General features: G+C 53.8%; 1 protein-coding gene across 1 annotated transcript; it reads right to left on the bottom strand.

Annotated features, from left to right (window-relative positions):
* Window positions 1-9,001: 9,001 nt before the first annotated feature.
* SIK1 (salt inducible kinase 1) lies at window positions 9,002-20,019 on the bottom strand. Its single transcript, XM_014786876.2, has 14 exons — window positions 19,896-20,019; window positions 19,127-19,297; window positions 18,519-18,635; window positions 15,997-16,060; window positions 15,662-15,823; window positions 15,397-15,521; window positions 14,846-14,969; window positions 13,982-14,205; window positions 13,540-13,689; window positions 12,967-13,089; window positions 12,623-12,839; window positions 11,787-12,062; window positions 11,087-11,321; window positions 9,002-10,586 (listed from the first exon to the last, which is right to left on the bottom strand). Exons 2-14 carry the CDS (start codon window positions 19,280-19,282, stop codon window positions 10,202-10,204), a joined length of 2,358 nt encoding a protein of 785 aa, XP_014642362.1. The 5' UTR covers window positions 19,283-19,297; window positions 19,896-20,019; the 3' UTR covers window positions 9,002-10,201.
* Between the last annotated feature and the right edge of the window lie 573 nt (window positions 20,020-20,592).

Genomic DNA, 20,592 nt, shown 5'->3' with positions numbered 1-20,592 from the left:
CAGGGAAGAGTTTCATAAAGATTAACAACAGCAGCTCCCGTTGCCCGGCGTCGCCTGCTCCACGCTCCGCCCGTGCCTGCCCTTGCTGGTCCTCAGAGGGCCTGGGGCACGTGCTGCTGTTGTCTGTGTGGCAGGACGAAGAAAGCAGCTGGAGCGGTTGCAGCCCAGCCAGGCCACAGAGCTAGGCCAGGGAGCTGCTGCCTCCACCCACAGCCAACCAGCTCGGCCCCGTGAACGAGTGAAGTCCTACAGACAGGAAGGGCCCGGCCTTTGTGCCAGGCTTGGAGATTACAGAAACACGAACTCACCCGTCCTCGCTAAGTCTTCATCTCAGAATCCGTCAATTGAGGCTGTTGTGTTAGTTTGTGGTTTTCAAACTTTGTCATTATTGTCATTGCTATCATAAAAATAAATCTTATATGAACACTGCTCTTCAAAATACGGTAAAAGTGAGCAGCTTCGTCGAAGCCCACTGCCTTCCTGATGTGGGGTGTGGCTGCGTGTCCACAGTCTGACCAATGGGAAGTGGACAGAGGGGATGTGTGCCTCACCCCCTCCACCTGGGGACAAAATGGAGTAATTAAAACACAGTCAACCCAGAAGAAGACATACAAAGAGGACATGACAGGGAACAGAGAAGAGATGGGACAAACCGGGAATAAGGAACAAGATGGCGGACCAAACTCAACCATGTCATTAAGTACATTAGATGTTAAACGGGCACACATGCCAACTAAAAAAGCAGAGAGGCGAGACTGGATGAAAATCGGAGATCCAGCTGCATGCTGTCTGCGAGAAACCCACTTTAAATATAAAGACAGGCTAAAAGTGTGAAAATGGTGAAAGGTATGCCATGCCACCACTAACCACAAGAAAGTTAGAATGGCTATGTTACTATCAAAGTAGACTTCAAGCAAGGAAGATTAACAGGTAACGAGGGACAGTTCATAATGATAAAAGGGCCAATCCATCAAGACTTACCAATGCTAAAAATGAAAGTAGCTGACAAGAGAGAGCTTCAGAATACGTAAAGCTGAAACTGAGATGAGTGAAGAAATAGACAAATCCACAAGTGTAACTGGTGTTCTCAACACTCCTCTCTTAGCGATGAAGAAAAGATGACAGAAAATCAGCAGTCTACAGGAGACTTGAATAGCATTGTCGCCCGACTTGACCTGATTGATGTTTGTAGAACACTCCGCCCAACAGCAGGGAACACACGCTCTACTCAAGTGCACACACAGCCTTCACCGGGATAAACCACATGCTGGGCATAAAGCAAGTCTTGGTGAACTAGAAGACATTACTACAGATGCTACAGACAGCAAAGGGATACTAAGAGAATATTGTGAACGTCAGAGAAATAAATCCAACAACTCCGATGGAATGGACAAATGCCTTGAAAAACACAAACTTCAAAGCTCACCCAAAAATGAAACAGGAAATCTGAATAGCTCAGAGTCTCTTAAAGGAACTGAATTTGTAACTTGAAATCTTCCCACAAAGCAGCTCCAGCTCCAAATGGCTTCACCGATGAATTCCATTAAACATTTAAGGAAGAAGTAACACCAATTCTACACAAATATATAGATTCAACACAATTTGCAGAAATTGACAAGCTGATTCTAAAATTTATATGGAAATGCAAAGGATCTAGAAAAGTGAAACTAATTTAGAGAAAGAAGAACTAAATTAGAGGACTTATACTACCTGATTTCATCAACTTAACATATAATAATAATAAATAATCAAGGCAGTGTGACATTGCCATCAGATAGACGTAGAGATCAACAGAACAGAACAGGGTCCAGAAATAGGCCCTTACATTTATGGTCCCTTGATTTCTGACAAATGTGCCAAATTAATTCAACGGGGGCAAAGAACAGTCTTTTCAATTAATGGTGCTGGAACAACTGGACTTCCACAGAGAAAAACGAAACCTCGACTGCTATCCCAAACCATAGGGAAAAATAACCTCAAAGTGGATGTAGATGTAGACATAAAAGCTAGAAGTATAAAACCTCCAGAAGGGGACATAGGGGATCTTCTCAACATTGGTGTGTCCTTTCTTAAGCAGGACACAAGAAGCACTAACCATTAAAGATAAAATGGTAAGTTGGACTTTATAAAAATTAAAACCTTCAACTCCACTCTTCAAATGAAAGGCAAGCGACAGATGGGCCATATTCCCTGTGTGTGTGTGTGTGTGTGTGTGTGTGTGTGTATATCTACATAATATATATGTGTGTATATATGTATAGATGCACATACGTACATATATATATATACACACATACACACATATGACAAAGAAACTTCTATGCAGAATATGTAAAGAACTCTTACAACTCAATAATAAGAATTCAAACACCCAATTAAAAATTGGCAAAGATTTAAACAAACTTGAAAAATAGAATGGTCAAGAATCACATAAAAAGATGTTAAACATCACTAATCATCAGGAAAATGCAAAATAACATCACAATAAGATACCACTACAACCTATTAGAATGGCTAACATTTAACTGACACCACCACGTGCTGGGGAGGACGTGGAGTGAGTGGAAGACTCACACACTGGGGGTGGGAACGTAAACTGGGGCAGCCACTTTGGGAAATAGTTGGCAGCTTGTTACCAAGTTAAGAGCTATCATGCCATGTGACACAGCCCCTGGGCTTCCACTTCTATTACCCAAGAGAAACGAAACATGTCCACACAGAGACTCGCACACAAACATCCATGGCAGCACCCTTTGTAACGCACCAAACCGGAAGCAACCTGAGTGTCCATCAACAGGCGAGCGGATGAGCAGCTTTGGTCTGTCCACACCACGGAACGCCACTCGGGAGTAAAAAGGGTGAACTAGTGATACGCCAACACCCGGACGAGCCTCCACACAATTATGCCGAGTGAAGAAGCAGACAAATGGAGAGCACACACTGCAGGACCCACTCATAGGAAATTCTAGAAAATGCAAACTAATCCGCAGTGACAGGAAGCAGGCCATCAGCTGCCTGGGGCCAGGAGAACAGGCAGGATCCACCGCAAAGGGCCCAGGGGGCTAGCTGGGCTGCAGACCTGTTCTGTGTTGATTTTGGTGGCGGTCACACGGGTCTGTAGGTGGTCAAAGCTCATTGGACTATACGCTCACCGTGGATGTGTTTAGTGTACACCAATTAGACCTCAGCTGAGCCGATTTGTTCTGGGGGTACGTTGTTTTCTTGGGGGGCAGTTTGCATCCTCTGTGTTCCTCCCAGTCTTCAAACCTCAATCCAGCGGGAACTGGGGGCCCCGGGGTTTTCACTTAACCCCTTGCTGGCTGCAAGTGGACACTCGGTGAAGGAAGAAAGATACAGGCGTCCCCCCTTATCACGGGGGATACATCCCAACACCCCCAGCAGATACCTGAAACCGCAAAGTCCCAAACCCCATATATACTATGTTTTCTCCTGTATGTACACACCTATGATAAAGTTTAATTTATAAATTAGGCACAGGAAGAGATTAACAACAATAACTAATAATAAAATAGAACAATTATAACAATATACTGTAATAAAAGTTACCATAGATCTTAGAGGCCTCAGCGTACAATTTTTTTCTTTCCTTATTACATGGAGAACTTTCACCTTTTCACTTAAAGGAAGCACTTTAGGGCTTCTCTTTGGCATATCCGAATTGCCAGCATCACTACTCTTTCACTTTGGGGCCTAAGTAAAATACTGAGTAAAATAAGGGTGACTTGAACATAGGACAGTCCATCTGAAAACCGAGCCGGCTGCTAAGTAACTAACTAACGGTGGGGTGGTGTATAGAGTGTGGATCTGCTGGACAAATGGATGATTCACGTCCCAGGACAGACGCAGCGAGATTTTATAACACTACTCAGAACAGCACACAATTTAAAACTTATGAACTGTTTATTTCTGGAATTTTCCATTTAATATTTTTGGACTATGGTTGACCTCGAGTAACCGAAACCGCAGAAAGCGGAACTGTGGTTATGAGGGGACCACGGTACCTTCCCCCTCGGATTTAACAAAAGTCCTCCAAACCCGCTGGGGAAGCCGGGCTGGCCTGGAGTCCGTGCGCTTCATCCCACCACATGGCTTCTCAAAGGTGTGGGGACAGAGCACTCCTCGTCACCTGCGCCTCCTGAGGAATGTTGAAGCCCTTTCTATTTTTTACAGACATCACATTCAAATAAGTGAAATGATGATAATTAGAGAGACGTGAGTCAGATCGGGATCCCAGGAGTTCCCTGAGGAGAAGAATTGAACGTGCCCGCTTTCCCTCCCTCCTTCTCTCTCTGCCATTCCCTCCCTCCCTCTCCTGCTCCACTGCCCTCCCAGCTACACAATCGGGAGCCCAGATTCCAGGTTTCCCTTCTCTTCTCATGCACAGGAGCCCTCAGAGCCAGACCTTGAAAACTTTAGGTGGGCCCTTTAAGAAATTTCCACCCCCTGCCGAGACCAAAGGTCACCTCACAGGATGGCCGGGTTCCCCCTGCCCCTAACCGCCTGCTCTGAAACACCCTATGTTGTTCTGGAAGGAAAACTAATAGGCCGACACTTTTTCTTCCACCCCAAACAAGTCAGTTCCTCTTGGTCAGATTTGGTTCCTGCCTGTGAGTGAGATGAGCACTCATCTCCAGCCTGGAACTTCCCTCGCACCCCATCCACGCCGCCCCAGGGCCCCCGCTAGGGGCTGGGACACCCCAACGCCCCCACAGAAGCCGGTCCCACTCCGGAGCCACCATATTTCCGGACGCCCAAAGAGACTTCCTCTTGAAAGCAGGGCAGGCCTTAGTAAGCATTATCCCACGGCTCCACAGCGGAGGCACCACCAGTTCTGGCTGACAGAAACACACAGATGGCACCCGGGGCAGCTGTGGGTGAAGGTCTCCTACCTTTTGCAGGAGGAGTCATGTTTTCAAGACCAGCATGACACAAGTCTTGAGTGACCCGGTCCACTGACACTTCCTCGGGGACATTCTCCCCTCCTGGCCGCTATGACACTATGGGGCATGGCTGTGCTCATGGAGTGCTCGCTGGGAGCCGCTGCTAAGTGGTTCTCATGGTGATGAGTGTGTACAGTGTCCACACAACCCTAAGACGTAGACTGCGTTGTGTGCGCACCATGTTGAAAATGAGAAAGCCATGAACAGCACGGCCGTCTGCTGTCGCAGGACTAGAACGCTCCAGAGCGGGGATGAAACTCTGGCGTGTCTGACACCGGAGGCCACCTTCGTAGGCCACTGTGCTCCCCTGCGCGCCGGGCATGCTGGGCTGGGCTCCACCTGGCACTAGCAAGGACTCAAGCAGCTGCTTGGTCTGCAGCGATCACCGCTCCGGGCTGTCCCAGGACCCTCGCCAGAGGGCCGGGGAGGGAGAGAATCTGAGAACCCGGAATGCCCGTCGCTCAGATGTGCAGTCATGTGCTAAGCGAGGTGCCAAAGCACGCTCAGCCCTGCCACACCCCGACAGGAACAGACACATCCACAATGTCAACATTTTGTGAAACTCCCAAGCAGGTGGGGTCATCAATGGTACAGAAACTCTGGCAGAGCAAGCGGCAGGTGGTGGGGCCATGGGAGAATCCCTTAACACAGCACGGCCTCACCGAACCCCACCGCCATGCCGGCCTCCTCTTCGTGTGAGGGATGGGCAGGGATGCGTGAGCAGATCCGTAAGCCCAGGACAGAGGTCTAGCATCCAGCCAGGTCTCCATGAGGCTCCCTGAGTGGGGCTCCAATTTCCAGCCTGAGAATTCTAAGCGTTATACAATAATAATACCACTAATAATCACGGCACACCACAAGTTCAGAAGAAACCACCGAGCGTGTGAACGTGGACTCACTCAGCTGACAGCTGTGCGTCAAGGAGCCGCCCGTGCCTGATTGCCGTTGGTGTCGCTGGAGCAGGAGGAGGCACAGGGGTCCCCACAGGGAGCTGACCACCCAGTGGGGGAGCCAAGACACGTGCACATCAAGTTATTGACACGACACAGACATGAAAGCCAAATACAGCAAGAGGCTCAGACGTATTTCTGCTTGAGTTCTTCCTAGTTTACGAGACTCTGCGTCCCAAACAGTAAACTGAAATGTCCCTTCTTCAATGGTAGACGCCACAGAGCCTGAACTCTGTGGCAGAGCCGGGCCCCCTCTCCCAGGCAGAGGTGACAAAGGTGTCAGAAGCACACAGAGCCAGCTTGGCGGGCCACGCCCGAGCCAGGCCTGCGCGGGGGCGTCCCCATGGGGTGGCTGAGCCTTCCTGGAGGTGCCTGGTGTGACCCGGCCTTCTGGTCAGAAGCCGGCCTGCAGCTCAGTCACCGTGAACCACAGCTCGAGATGTATGTTAAAACTCTGTTCTTAAGTGAGCGGCAAAAACCTCCGAGACTACCCCGGAAAACAAGGAGATGTTTGCTGGAGGCCTCTATCCCATGACCATGAGGTCCCCCCCGCCGCCCCCGACCTCTCAGCCCCCGTTGGCTGCGAGACAGGCGGTCAGACAGGCTGTCTGAGGGCTGGAGGCTTCACGGGCTCCAGTGTTTAAGCAACACTCACTACGCTGCCATTCCCAAGGCTGCGGAAGCCTATTCTGTGTTCACAGGATTCCTTGCAGATCCTGTACATCTGTCCTCTGTCCCCTGGCTCACTGCCCTCAACCCTCGCCCCTGGAGACCGGCTGTCCACGAGGAAGCTACTGGCCATCTCTGGGCATCTCCCCCTGAAACAATCTGTTTTCTTCTCACTGTGGTTCAATACACATAACATAAAATCTACCATCTGACTCATTTTTAAGTGCACGGTTCAGTGGCATTAGGTACATTTACATTGTTGTGAACCATCACCACCATCCATCTCCAGATCTTTCCATCTTCCCAAACTGAAACTCTGTCCCCACTAAACACTAACTCCCATTTCTCCTCCCCCAGCCCCTGAAACCCCCCATTCTACTTTCTGTCTTTATGAATTTGACACCTTGAGGGACCTCCTGTAAGAGGAATCATACAGTATTTGTCTTTTGGGGTCTGGCTTATTTCACTCAGCATAATGTCCTCAAGGTTCACCCATGTTGTAGCAGGTGTCAGCACTTCCTTCTTTTTTAAGGCTGAATAATACTCCATTGCATGGATATACCACATTTTATTTATCCATCATCCATCGATGGACACTTTGGTTGCTTCCACTTGGCTATTGTGAACAGTGCTGCATTGAACGAAGGTGTGCAAACACCTGATTGAGTCCCTGCTTGCACCCCTCTTGGGTAGACACCCAGCAGTGGGACTGCTGGATGACACGGTAATCCTGTTTACCTTTTTAAGGAACTGCCCCACTGTTTCCCACAGCAGTCACACCACTGTACTTTCCCACAAGCAGTGCCCGAGGGTCCCATTGTCTCCACATCCTTGCCAACACTTAGTTTATGTTTTTTTGATAAAGACCATCCTAATGGGTGTGAAGAGGTTAAATAACTTTTTCTAACCAAAAAATATTTGCCAGGTATCAAAATGAAGAGAATCCTTTGTTCTTTAGCAGCTGCACCAGTTTTGTTGTTAGAAGCTGGTAAAACCCACCTTAAGAGACCAGGAAATAGTTTGGGTGTGAGATCCTTCCAAATCCTCGATTTATAAGTGGATTCAGAGAACATTACGAGGGAAGGAGTCAGGAGTGAATGGTGCCCTGAGAGAGGAGAACCAGCTGAAAACAGACCTGGGTGTTAAGATGTTCGGCGGGTGGGTTAGCAGAGCCTGCCCCCTGGGGAAGGAGTCTGAGAACCAGCAAGGCCCTGGGCACCTGCGCTGGAATGTAAGCCTCAGGCCGCAGCTTCCCCTGCCCAGACCGCTGAGCCACCTGTCACTACTACCTGCTGAGTACTACATAGTACCACGACGCTGGGGTCTGCGGCTGGGTGGCTGTCAGGCTGAATGCAGGAGGCAGCACCTCCTATTTAAGATCCACAACAAGACTGAACCTGGAGGAGGTGGCCTCTTAATGCAGCAGCTTGGAAGGAAGCAGCTCCCACAGAGATGAATGGAGGGAAGAAGACAAGGGTTTTTTCCCCAAATATTTTATTTAAATATTAAATTAAAAAACATACATCCACTAATCATTTGGCATACATTTCTCATGTGAACATAAGAAACAAAATAATTCAGCTACGGTAAAAAAAAAAAAAAAAACTATATACACCTTAATCAGATCACGCAGTGCCTGGAAACAGGCGACCGCCCTCAGTCTGTGGAACAGCGCAGTCAGGAAACCTACACAACACACGTCGCACACACTGAGAAACAAGAGACAAAAACACGACTTATAGCAACAAGAAAGAAAACCACCGAGAAAGTAAAGTGCTTGTCACGGTTCGGAGGCCTTTGATCTGTGGCGTTAGAACAGAAATTAGTTTTAAAAGGGGGATCAGTTTTGTGTTGGGATCAATTGTGTGACCTCCGGGAAGATGAAGGCAGAGCCTGGCCGCCCCAGGGCGCCCGGAGTCTCCCTCCTGTCTGTCCCAAACCTTTGCAAGACAGCAGGAGGCTTTGGTGACTTCTCTGCAGCCAGGCACACGGACAGTCCTCTGGCCCAGTCACTGGACAGCAGCAGTGGCGGGAAGACGGGCAGCGGCGAGCTTGGCACATGCACAGATGTGGCCACACAGGCGCTGGCCTCCGCACACCCAGCCCACCTCCCGGCCTCTAGGAACTCAGGCTGTCTTTGGCTTCTACAGGTGCCCACCTCTCCCCTGTCGTCGCTACCTGTTAATACTGTAGGCTATACCAGCCAGTGGGCTGAAGGCACCTGAGTGGTAAAGGGACAGGGACGCCGGGGTGGAGGGCGTGTGCAGCGTTCACTAGAGAGGCCTCCCACTGACCGCGGCACCCCTGGAGTCACCTGCCAGGTAAGGACGCACCTGTCTCCCTCCACACCCACCTGGTGCCCGTGCTTTGTAACGTTACCAGAGGGAAATCTAAACCAGAAACAGAAAAGTGTCGTAAAAAATATAAAAAATAAGTAGTGTATATTTGTCTCCTATTTATATACATATACAGTATTTGCTTAAAAAAAAGGAACGAAGCTTGAACAACACTGACCTGACCTCTCATTTCACTTTCCTTGAGCGAAAGCCTAACATGCTGGGGCCTGGATACGGTGCTGCTGTCCACTGATTACGACCTGATGGCGACCTGGCCAGGGGCAGGCGGAGTCACCCGCACGACCCCTTTCCTGCCTGTGCCTGTGCTAGGGTCACGGCCTCGCCATATTGCACCTTTCCCCCAGAGCCAGTTGTTCTTTTTTGGACCCTGATAATGAAATGCATAAAAACTTAATTAGCAGCGGAAATAAGATGTGCAGCAGGAAGAAACCTCGAAGGTACCCTGGGGCTCTACGCCAAGCGACCCTGGACAGAAGCCCCACCTCACAGTCACCCCACCCCCTTTAGGTTCTTCCTCGTGGCTCCTCCAGAGAATCCTGGAAAACCGACCCTCAAGCGGTTTATAAAACTTCTCATCTAGAATAAGAAAAAACCATCCTCTGGGGTCTGATTTCAGGGGAAAGAATTCTAAGAATTTGTAGATTATCGTCTCCTGGGCTGGCCGTTAGAGCTTTTTCAAATCTAATCCATAAAGTGGAAAGTTCACAGTTTTCATTTGAAGCATAAATGTTTCAGGAAGTAGAGGATTGTTAACTAAAAAACAAGGTACTAGTCAACATACACACACATGCACGCACACGTGGATGGAGACGTGCCCAGTCATTTCGACGGACGTGGCTCACACCGGTTTCCTCGTCTAAGGCAATCCCCTCCGTGACCTCCAACCTGTCCGTGGGTGAGGGAGCCGCCGGTCCCCTCCAACGGCCACCCGATCCAAAGTGGCGCTGGCCTGGCGAGCCCAGCCCAGTCGTCCCTCATCCTGCTGCCCTCCTTCCCCCTTCCCCTCCACCCACCCCAATGACGCGTCCCTCAATTATTATTTTTCTCCAGAAAGTTTCCAGTCCCTGTTCAAGTTGCAGTTGCTCAGTGCAAAAAAATAAAATAAAACAAAAAATAACTAAAAAGCCAAAACACCAAACGTATTGCTTGTTTTGCTTCTAGAAAGTTATTGGCTTTGAGTCCGGAAACGTCTTCACATACTCTGAAATTATTGCTTCGAAGAGTCAGTCGGCCCGTGCCAGGGATGGGCGGCGGGCCGTGGCCCTCACTGCACCAGGACGAACGTGCCCAGCTGGCCGGAGGTCAGGTCCTCCATCTCACAGTCTCCCTGCGGCAGCCCCATGGGCTCAAACCTCGGCGCCAGCATGGCGAAGTGTGGCTGCGGGGGCGTGGCGGCAGGGCGGGGGGCCGTGGCGGTGCTGATGCGCAGGTGGGCGTCCAGGAGCTGGGCTGCTGATGCCACCGGGGAGGCCCCGGCCTGCAGGAGGTGGGGAGGCAGCAGCGGGACGGGCCCCAGTCCCAGTCCCTTCTGGAGTCCGGACACAAGGAGGGCGCCGTCACAGGGGGCAAGGACCAGTGGGGCCGGGGGCGGCTGGGGGGCCTGCTGGCAGCTGGGTGGGGCTGCCGGGTGGTGCTGTAACTGGAGCAACCTGGCGGGACACAGGGAACAGGAGGGAGAACAGGTCACTGCGGCTCTGTGGCTGCTCCTCCCAGCAGGCCCCACCGTCCGGCCAGGCTCAGAGGCTCTCAGATGAAGGGCCCACCCCACGGCTCTGCTGGCTGGAGCTGCTCAGAGCACGCAATGCTGTGCGTGACTAACCCTCTGAGCAACTCCTGACATTTCCAGTCTCCCTCTCGCCTCTGTAGCAGCTCAGAGGCGCCAACCAGACATGACAATTTTATTCACTGCCCCCTTATCCCCCACTTACGGGCTTCAAAGTGACAAAACCTGACTGCTCCCCACCTCCGCCGCCATCTACAGGGAACAAGGCCCTCCGCCTCACAGATCTCCCCACACTTGGGGGCAGGGAGGTGAGCTCATGTGATTACACGGAGCAGGGAGGGAGCTTAAGAGATAAGGTTACTTGAGAAAATCCCAGTGTCCCTGAGTCCCAGCAAGGTCACGGGGACCTGGGCAAAGTGGCCATACCTCTGCTGGTGCAGCACCTCCTCCAGCAGGCTCCTGCCCTCCCGGCCGCTGGGCCCACCACTGTGCAGACCCGGGCTCTGTGGGGGCAGCTGGAAGGTGCTCAGGCCGCCCCTGGTGGCCCGGCTCGAGGAGGAGGGCTGGCACACCTGGCGAGCCAGCCCCTTGATCTTATTCAGCCCCAGAAACCCTTTGGTCCTCGCGTTCTTCCTCAGCTGCTGCCGGAAGGCTTTTAGCCCTGGGGGGAGGCAAAATCAAGATGGTCTACAGACCCGTCCCCCAGCCCAGAACCCACTCCTCCCCAGACCAAGATCCTCCGTGGAAGGAGGCCGTGAGCACGGCTGCGGGACTCGGGAGGGGGCTCAGGGCCCCCCAAGCCCTGGGCGGCTTGGACGGAGCCCAGATGGCCAGTTGTGGGCTGCCCCTGTGGTGGGTCCCTCCCTGACCCATCCCTCCCCCAGGTCAGGAGCTGCTGCCCCCCATCCAGGTGTCCTCAGGCTTATAGGACCAGCCCCTAGAGGCTGGGTGAGTTCATCCCAGAAGACCAGGACAGACAGAGCCCAAACAGCACCTTCAGCTGCTCCGCCCAGGCCCGGCTGGAGAATGCGGGAACGCTATCTGCCATCAAGGACAAGGTGACACCCTTCCAGAGCACACATGGTCTCCGGGGGAAGGTGGAAGTCAGCGTGAAAGGGGAAGTCACCTTGAGTGAGCGAGGTGTCCGACGCCCTTCGGCCTTCCTGGAAGCTGACAGGGAGCAGGGCAGCTCCTCCCAGGGCCCCCTGGGCCTGGAGCACTGGGGTGGCGGACTGGGTGCCCAGGAGGGGCGAGGCCAGTCTGAGCGGGGAGCAGGTGCCCACCAGCCCCTGAGCGGCCAGGTATCCACTGAGCCCTGCTGGGCCGTCACCCGCTGAGGTCAGACAGCTGTCAGAGCTGGTGCCTTCTGAAGGACTCGCCACAGAGGAGGAGATGACTATGCCTGCAGAAGGAACATGGCGCTCCTGAGGGGGAGCCCTCATGCTCCCCAAGGCCAGACGCACCCCACTGGCACCTGACAGCTGTCATTGTAAGGAAAGGTGCCGACGGCTCCAGGAGAGCAACAGGCTCAGACGCCTTCTCTGTGCCCACTGCGGCATCCCCCAGGCCCTCGGGCAGCCCATGCACAGCCCGCTGACAGGGGCACACAGCCGTCCTGGCCTCTCCACCTCCACCCTCAACCCTGTGTAGAGGGAGCCTATGACGGTCAGAGGCGACCAGAGTCCAGGGAGCCTCGACAGCCGGCCGCCACGGGGGAGCGTGGACCCGTGACACAGAGGGGCCTGGGCCAAGGACCTACCCTCCAGGCACCTGGGGTCAGCTAAACCCCACGCTGTCCCCGCCACCAACGACCACATAGTGTCTAAGTGTGATCCACATGGCCTCCAGGGTTAAACAAATGGCAAGTCCAGAGAACTGCCATCAGAAGAGGCTGCCCAGCAAAAAGGTACCTGTCAGAGCCCCGCCCACTGGGCTGTGATCCACGACCACATGGATACTTACACGGAGGGGTGCCCGGGGAAAAGCAGGTGGAGACCTCGGCCAGTGTGTGCCTCCGGCCGGAGGTGCCAGGCAGGGGTGCCTGTGCCTCCTGCTCCTCCTCCAGGCCCTGGCCCTGCCTGACCTCCTCGCTGATGGTCGTGTCCAGCAGGCTGCTGGGGGAGATGGAGCGAGGCCGGACCACGCCATTGCAGTTGGCATCCATGGGGAAGAACAAGGGCTGCGAGGGATGGACACAAACCAGTGACCCCTGGGGCTCTGTGAGACCCGGGCTTGGGGGTCACCCCCGCCACTGGGAACAAGATGAGCCCCTACCCCATACGTGCCCAGCGCAGGTGCTCACACACCTGGAGCGAGCTGTGGAGGTCACAGTCCATTTCAGCCTGCAGGACGGACTGCCCCAGCGTCTGGGGCTGCGGGCACAGCAGGGCGGACCGGAAAGCATCACTGGGGAGGCCTTCCTGAGGCACCTGGGGGCCGGCAGAGGAGGACAGACACCATCAGGGAGGTGGCCCTGGGGACGACTGTGAGCAGCGTCACAAGAAAGACCGTGCCACCTTTGCTCTGGCGCTGAGAGACATCAGCCGCTAGCTGACCGGGCTCAGGACACTCAAGCCCTCCTCTCCAAGGCCATGCTGTGTGGGGTGACCAGGAGGAGGAGCCAAGAGACCGGCACCAGGGACAGTTAGGGAACAGGTGGCCACCAGGCAGGCCCCGACCCCTCTTCTCCACACAGCCTGTGGTCTGAGGCTCACAGGGGAACCCCCTAATGCCTAGTGGGCAGAAGGACGTGACCTGGGGGTCAGCGAGCTCAGCCTGCGTCTTGCTCCCAGGCATGTCTGAACAGGGATCCACAACACAGGGGACACAATCAAAGGCAGAGAGAGGGGCAAGGCTTCAGAAGGAGATCCCTCCCTCACCTCAAAACCGCTGAGGTCCGAGCTTCTGGGTCTCGCTTGCCTGGCTGGGCCGGGCCGGGCCGACGGCTGGGTGTTCCGATATTCCTTCAGCCGCTCCAGGAGGAGGTAATAAATGGCAGCAAAGTGGTTATAGCTGCTGTTCTGCAGCGACTGGGAGAGGCAGAGAGAAGGGGGGTCAGAGCGAGGCCGGCAGAGAGAAGCAGAGCTCAGACGGCAGGCGGGGCCTCGGGACGGTCCTCATCGGCCCGTTCTGGGGTTATTCTTGGGTGGCCGAGAATATCCCTCAGAGGAGTGGAAGATATGGCCCTTAAATTAGCCCACGTTCCCATTTTAACTCTACTGGCCAGTGCCTGCTCTTCCCAGTAGGGCCGCTCCCTCAGAAAGACAGCCTCTCCCGTCCACAGTCAGAGCCAACCGCGGGTCAGGGCCGGGCGGCGCTCACCTCCACGGTCCTCTGCCGGTCCACGCCGAGGGTCTGCATGATGCCCAGCACCTGCTCGTCGTAGTCGCCCAGGTTGGAGTTGTAGCTGTGCGCGGAGAAGGCCGGGCAGGCCTGCTGCAGCAGGGAGGGGTCGGCCTGCATCCACCTGTGCTGCCGGATCTGGGCAACGGTGATGCGCTTCGTGGGGTCCACCACCAGCATGCGGCGGATCAGCGTCTCACAGTCTGGGGGTCAAGGGAGCGCACTGAGCCCTGTGCGGCCGGCCCCTGAGCACGTTCCCACCGCCCACCCGTTCCCGCAGCAGCCCTCCCAGGGGCAAGGTTCCCCTCCTTGTAGGCAAATAAACAAGTGACCGTCCTAAGAACACCGGGGCCAGGAGCAGTGGCCTGCGCCATCGGCTCAGACCTGGCACCAAGGAAAACCACCAACAGAGGGATCGGGCCTCCAGGGGGGTGGGCACAGTCCCTCTATGTCCCCCAGACAGAGAACCACTTAGACTCCCCGTTCTGCTGTGACCACACACAGTAGTAGGCAGCGGGCGAAACATTTTTACTGAATAGAAGAGAAAAGCACGTGTGGAGTGGGTGACACTCGGGGACGGCCCTGAGGGCTGGCACTAGTGGGGACTCCAGCGACAGGCCTGCACGGCAAAGGCACCTGCCCGTCCTCTAAGTAGGGCACTGAATACACTCCCAGTGGGTTGGGTTTCTCTGGCAGGCGTCTAGTACACATCCCCCGTAAGAGGGGCTGACTCACAGGCCCCACGGCAGCCTCAGAAGACAGCCAGCCGGCATTTCAGGAAACAAACTCCTCCTCCAAAACCCTCACCCGGGTTACCCAACAGTTCCCGAGGCAGTCACCCACCTCGGGACATGAAGAAGGGGATGCGGAACCGGCCCTCCAGCACCCGCTGCCGCAGAGCCGGCAGGCTGGGCCCATCGAAGGGCAGAGACCCGCAGACGAGCACATAGAGCACGACACCAAGGCTCTGCGGAGGACAGACAGCGCCAGTCAGCGTCAGCACTACCCGCCCCGGGGTAACGCTGTTAACTAGCTACCAGCACCTGACACTCCCGGCCCCAGGTAACGCTGTTAACCAGCTGCCGGCACTTGACACACCCCGCCCCGGGTAACACTGTTAACCAGCTGCCCGCACGTGACACTCCCCGCCCGGGTTAACACTGTTAACCAGCTGCCCGCACGTGACACTCCCCGCCCGGGTTAACGCTGTTAACCAGCTGCCCGCACGTGACAGTCCCCGCCCGGGTTAACGCTGTTAACCAGCTGCCCGCACGTGACACTCCCCGCCAGGGTTAACGCTGTTAACTAGCTACATGCATCTGACACTCCCCGCCCCTGGTTAATACTGTTAACTAGCTAACAGCATCTGACGCGCCGCGCACTCGGGCTCCTACCCAGATGTCCAGCTGCGGCCCTTCATATTCCTTCCCCTCGAAGACCTCTGGGGCTGCGTATGGGGGGCTCCCACACCACGTGGACAGAGGCTCTCCTGACTTGTAGAAATTCCCAAATCCGAAATCTGAGAGACAAAGACACAGACGATGAAGTTACAGTGGAAACGGCAGGGGCCGTGGTTCGGGGCTGTGTGCACGCTGCACGCGCCCCTCCCACAGGATGGCGCTTCTGGGCTTGGGGACCCTCCTGGGCAGGCCCTCTTGCCTGCCAGCTTGATGTCCATGTTGCCGTCCAGCAGCAGGTTCTCAGTCTTGAGGTCCCGGTGGACTATATGGTGGCTGTGGCAGTACTCCACGGCTGACAGAATCTGCCAGAACTTCTTCCGGGCTTCACTCTCACTTAAGTGGCCATTGGAAGTCAAGTAATCTAAGGAGTAACAACACAAGACTATAGCCCCCAACTCCAGAAGTCTGGCCACCGTCTGGGGCACGACTGAAGAATGCCGTAGAATTTTAAGACGGGTAGACCCAAATATCGGAGCAATTTCTGACAAGTTAGTGCCATTTCTTTTCAATAGATATTTAAAAAGCATGGCTTACCAAACATCTCTCCATTTTTTGCAAATTCAGTGACGATGTAAAGCATATCCTTTGTTTCCATAACCTAAAAAAATAAAGACCTAAAGTTTAACCACACAAAAAGGGAACATACCAATGGCATAAATGATCCACTTGAACCCCAGTAAATTTTTAACTTCTCCAGGATGAGTGCATTCGTGATTTTAAAAAAGGAAAGAAAAACTTCTGCAAGAAAGAAACCAATAAGGGGATTCCTATTCGGAAAAGGAATTTTTAAAAAATCAGAGGGGAATTCCTCACTAACCTGCCTTTACATCTTTGCTTTCAAAAAAGGTCTACGTGTATTAGAACTCTCCTCCATCGTATTTTTATATCAGCTAGCCTCACCCACTTGGAGGACTCTGGAGGCTACAGAAGTAAGAGGTTGCTAGAATTCTGCTAGGGCTTTCCTCTAGAAGCCTAGCAGGCAACAGATTATTCAAGACAACAGCCAGCACAAGCCCAATAAAAGATAACAAATACCCCCTTCCCACTTGCATTGTTGATGTGATGAATTAGGCCTTGCGAGAAGCCGCCTTGCCAGGGAAGCCACAAGAGACTGCTCTTTGTACAGCAAACTACTCAGCATGTGTCAATAGCAACAGCCAACATCAAATACACCCTCAAGGTTCACTTACAGATCGAGAATTTTATTTTACTTTGAAAAAAATTTTTAAAAGAGTTTAAAACATAACTAATTAAGAAACAGGTAAAACTCAAATCTTTGGTACTAAAAGAAGGAAAACAAACTCACATCCGAGTATTTTAAAATATTTTGGAGGGAGACAGAGAGAGAATACATTCTTGCAGAAAAAGACTTCTTCAGGGTTCAAAATATAGTTATTCCTCAAAAAAGAGACTTAAAGACAACTGCTTTGAGCCATGAATCTAACGAGAAAAGTAAACACAATGCAGTTTAGCTAGAATTTTAACTGCCCTTGGCCTCGATGTGTGTGGTACAGTGATAAGAAAGAAGACCACTGTTTATCCCTTTCCTCCATTAAAATTAAGGGACGGAGAAAGAATTAAGAGTAAATGTGTTTTAAGGAAAGAGTGAAGAGGCTCACCAAGGTTCTAGGCCTGGGCCAGCTGGATGAAAATTGGCCACTAGTGTCAAAAGCAGAGTCATAACAATTGTTGCTATCCCACTGAAACCTATCCTCTCTGGTTAACAGAGTAACAGTTAAAGAGGCACATAGACCAGGGAGAACATTCACCCCCAGAAAAGACCTCTAACTTGGACCACACGGCATGGCGTCTGCTAACTGGGCGACTCCACACAGTGAGCCGGCGGAGGAACAGGAAGACAAAGAAGGTATGCTCTGGCTCATCCTTCCAGCAAAGTCAAAAACACACCATCAGCCCACTCCTTCGGAAACAGGCCGGGCACATTTCTCAGGCACTGACATCAGCAATCGTGGAGGAAACTTCTTATCAAGGCGGCACAACTCAAAAATGACAAGAGAAACAAAACACGAACCAGAGTGTGCCTAACGTGAGCTCTGCGGCTGAGTACAGGGACCTTCGGGGAAACATGAGCCCCAGTGACTCTATATCTTCATGTTAACCGAGTCGAAGAACCTTCTGTGGGGGAATTTTCAATTACTATCCTCTCTCCTACCACACTGTACACCTAGCCTTGCCAACTGCACAAACACACACACCGTCCCGTATTCATCTCAGAGCACAGGGTTTCATGAGAATCACTCAAAGGAAATTATATCCAACACACTTAGATGAAATATTGAGCATTTGCAGAGAATTTATTCTTCGGCAGTAGACTTGACCTCATCTTTGCAGAGTGGTCGGCTAAGTGAGAAATTGCCTGGCTCTCCTAATTAAAACAGCACTTATCTTCCAAAGGTATACTTTATTAATTTCAACAGGAGAACAAAAATAAAGTCACAAAACAAACCAACAGTCAGACAGGGTGGGGCCTGTTCTTAACGTGGATTAGATGACAAGGTCCCTGCTCTCACCGTGGCAAAAGTGTTTTCATCTCTCCATTTTTGATGGAAGAGTTTAAATGGGAAAAACAAACGCTCTCTGTTGCCTTTGCAAAGATAACTTCACGAAAACTGGTAAGAGCAGCTGGTTTTAAAGTTTAATAATTATCTCCAAGGCGGAAGTATCTAGTTTTACTTAAATTTGTCCTTCTACACTAAAGGATTGACTTGTGGCAATACACAGATCTGGTCCTTTGTTTTCCCAGTAAAGTAAACGTAACAACCGACCTCTACGCATTTAAAACTGGAACGAATTACGATACTCAATAAAATTTTAATGAGGCAAATCTCAATTTGATCCAAAAGCAAGAAAATAATTGTAAATACATCTGCACAGCTTACAAAAATCAATTTATCTACCTTATACAACCAACTCCCTGACCCCTACATACACCCAAAGAGAGGGGCAACCTTCAGATACTGCAGACTTATGTTGTTGAAAATAAAAAATAACGTACTTGCCAAAAATACCAGTGAAAAGCAAACTTGAGCCCTTACCTGATAAAGCTTTATGATATGAGGATGATTCAGAAGCTTCATGATCTGAACCTCACGATATATCTTCTCCAAATTGCTTGAATCTAATCGTGTTTTATCGATTATTTTTATTGCAACCTACAGATTTTTAAAAGAAAAAGGACATTTTGTTTAAAAAAACCCTCTCACTTAAGCTGACTTACACATTTCATTTTTTGCAGGCTAATTTCTAAAACACTTTATGTCCCCAAAAGGTCACAAAAAGTTGGGGGGGAAAATAACCAAAGCAACTGTTAATATTACTTAAAATAGTCCAAGTTAAATAAATGTCTTAAGTCTTTGCAGGCTTCCTTTACAGGGTTTTAGCTCTGCACCCCAGAGCACTGCCCTCTCGGATTATTTGGTCATTATCCTCTTTGCTGTCCCTTACTATTTGTACAAGTTATGCAGAATCATAATACTGTATAAAGCATTTTTTTTCCTTTACCAAACTAAAAACTGTCAGCGTTTAGACATTACAGGCAGGGATTCAACCGGCTGCCCCCGGGGGGGTCCATCCCAGGGGGGTCCCCCCAGGACGGATCGGGTCGCCGCGCGCGCTCGGATCCCGGTCCCGCCGCCCCACTCACCTGGGTTTTGGTGACTCGGTGCCGGGCCAGCTTCACCACCGCGAAATTGCCCTTGCCCAGGGTCCGCTCGATGTCGTAGAAGCCCACCCGCAGGGGCTTCTGCTGGCCCTGGCCCGAGCCCGCGGGGACCGCGCTGAACTCGGACATGATCACCATGGCTCCGGGAAGCACCTGCGGGCCAGGGGGAGCACTCAGCGCCGGATCCCGACCCCGATCCCGACCCGCGACCCCATCCCGACCCATCACCCCGCGAGGTGTGGACCCGGCTCCCACCCGCCTCCCCACCCGGCAGCCCGCGGTCGGCTCCATGCCGACCCCCGATCCCTTTAGCCCCGCGGGGCGCGTGGACCCGATCCTACATCTGCTCCCACTCGCCGCCCGCGGTCGGTTCCACTCCGGCCCCCAGTTCCAAGCCCCGCGGGGCGTGTACCCGGCTCCCACCTGTGCCCCGCCGCCCGCGGTCGGCTCCGTCCCCACCCCCGGATCCCGACCCCGCGGGCGCGCGGACCCGCTCCTACGCCCCGTGACAATGGGGAGCCCGGCGGCGGCGGGGCGAGCGGTGTCCCGGCCCGCGACAGCCGTGCGCGCGCCCTGCGGGGTCGCCGGAGCCCGGAGCCCCGAGTCCGGAGACCGGAGAGCGCAGAGCGCAGCCCGGAGACCGGAGATCCGAGAGCGGAGAGCGCAGCCCGGAGATCGGAGAGCGGAGCCCGGAGATCGGAGCCCGGAGCCCGAGCCCAGCGGCAGCCACCCTGCCGCGCCGCCTTCTCACCTCCGCCGCCCTCGGAGCGCCGAGGCCGGGCCGCCGCTCGCCCCGCGGCCCCCGCCGCCCGCTCGGCCGCTCGCGCTGCTCCGGCGCCTGCTGCTCCGGCCGCCGCCGCTGCTCCCGCCGCCCGGGCCGCGCCGCATGTCAGCTCTGAGGCCCGCGCCGCGCTCCCAGTCGCACGCGCCGCCGCCCCGCCCGCCGGGCCCCGCCCCGGCCCGCCCCGGGCCCGCCCCCGGCCCCCAGGCCCCGCCCCGGCCGGCCCCGCCCCCGCCGCCGCCGCCGGATTGATCCATCCCCATTGACGTCGCTTTGACGCCAGAGCGACGCGCGGCAGAGCGCCAGGCGGAGGGAGAGCGGGAGATGGGGCGGTTGCCAAGAGACTGGCGGCTCTGACGCGCGCGCTGATGAGACCGTCGCCCCGGCGACCGCGGGGCGGTGACGTCAGGGGCGCCGGCCGCCGGAGGCCTGCCGAGGCCTGTCCGCCCGCGCCCGCCTTCCCGCCGGCGCGCGTCCCCTACTGGGTGCCCTGGGCGCTGCAGGCGGCGTAACCCTGGCGTCCCGGGGCGCAGCCTCCCCGCGTGTACCCCTCGTCCCTCAGGCTCCCGAAAGGCTTGGGTCTGGGCGGTTCCGGAAAGCCCCCGAAGTGCAGCTCAGCTGCGGCTGCGTCCTCTTTGGACCCCTACTCCAGGGTTCCCGTTATCGG

This window comes from Ceratotherium simum, chromosome 27 (genome assembly GCF_057802395.1).
Source record: "Ceratotherium simum simum isolate JZ-2026a chromosome 27, ASM5780239v1, whole genome shotgun sequence".
In the NCBI taxonomy this organism is placed as follows: domain Eukaryota; kingdom Metazoa; phylum Chordata; class Mammalia; order Perissodactyla; family Rhinocerotidae; genus Ceratotherium; species Ceratotherium simum.
This window is presented reverse-complemented; position numbering and strand designations above follow the sequence as displayed.

What these genes read in the sequence shown, in the direction of transcription:
- SIK1 (XM_014786876.2), bottom strand. Translation starts at nt 19,282, where the DNA reads ATGGTGATCATGTCCGAGTTCAGCGCGGTCCCCGCGGGCTCGGGCCAG. An exon ending in ACCGAGTCACCAAAACCCAG is followed by an intron (nt 18,636 to 19,126) that starts GTGAGTGGGGCG and finishes AAAAATCTGTAG; the next exon opens with GTTGCAATAAAAATAATCGA. An exon ending in ACCTCCACAGCTCGCTCCAG is followed by an intron (nt 12,840 to 12,966) that starts GTGTGTGAGCAC and finishes CATCCCTCGCAG; the next exon opens with CCCTTGTTCTTCCCCATGGA.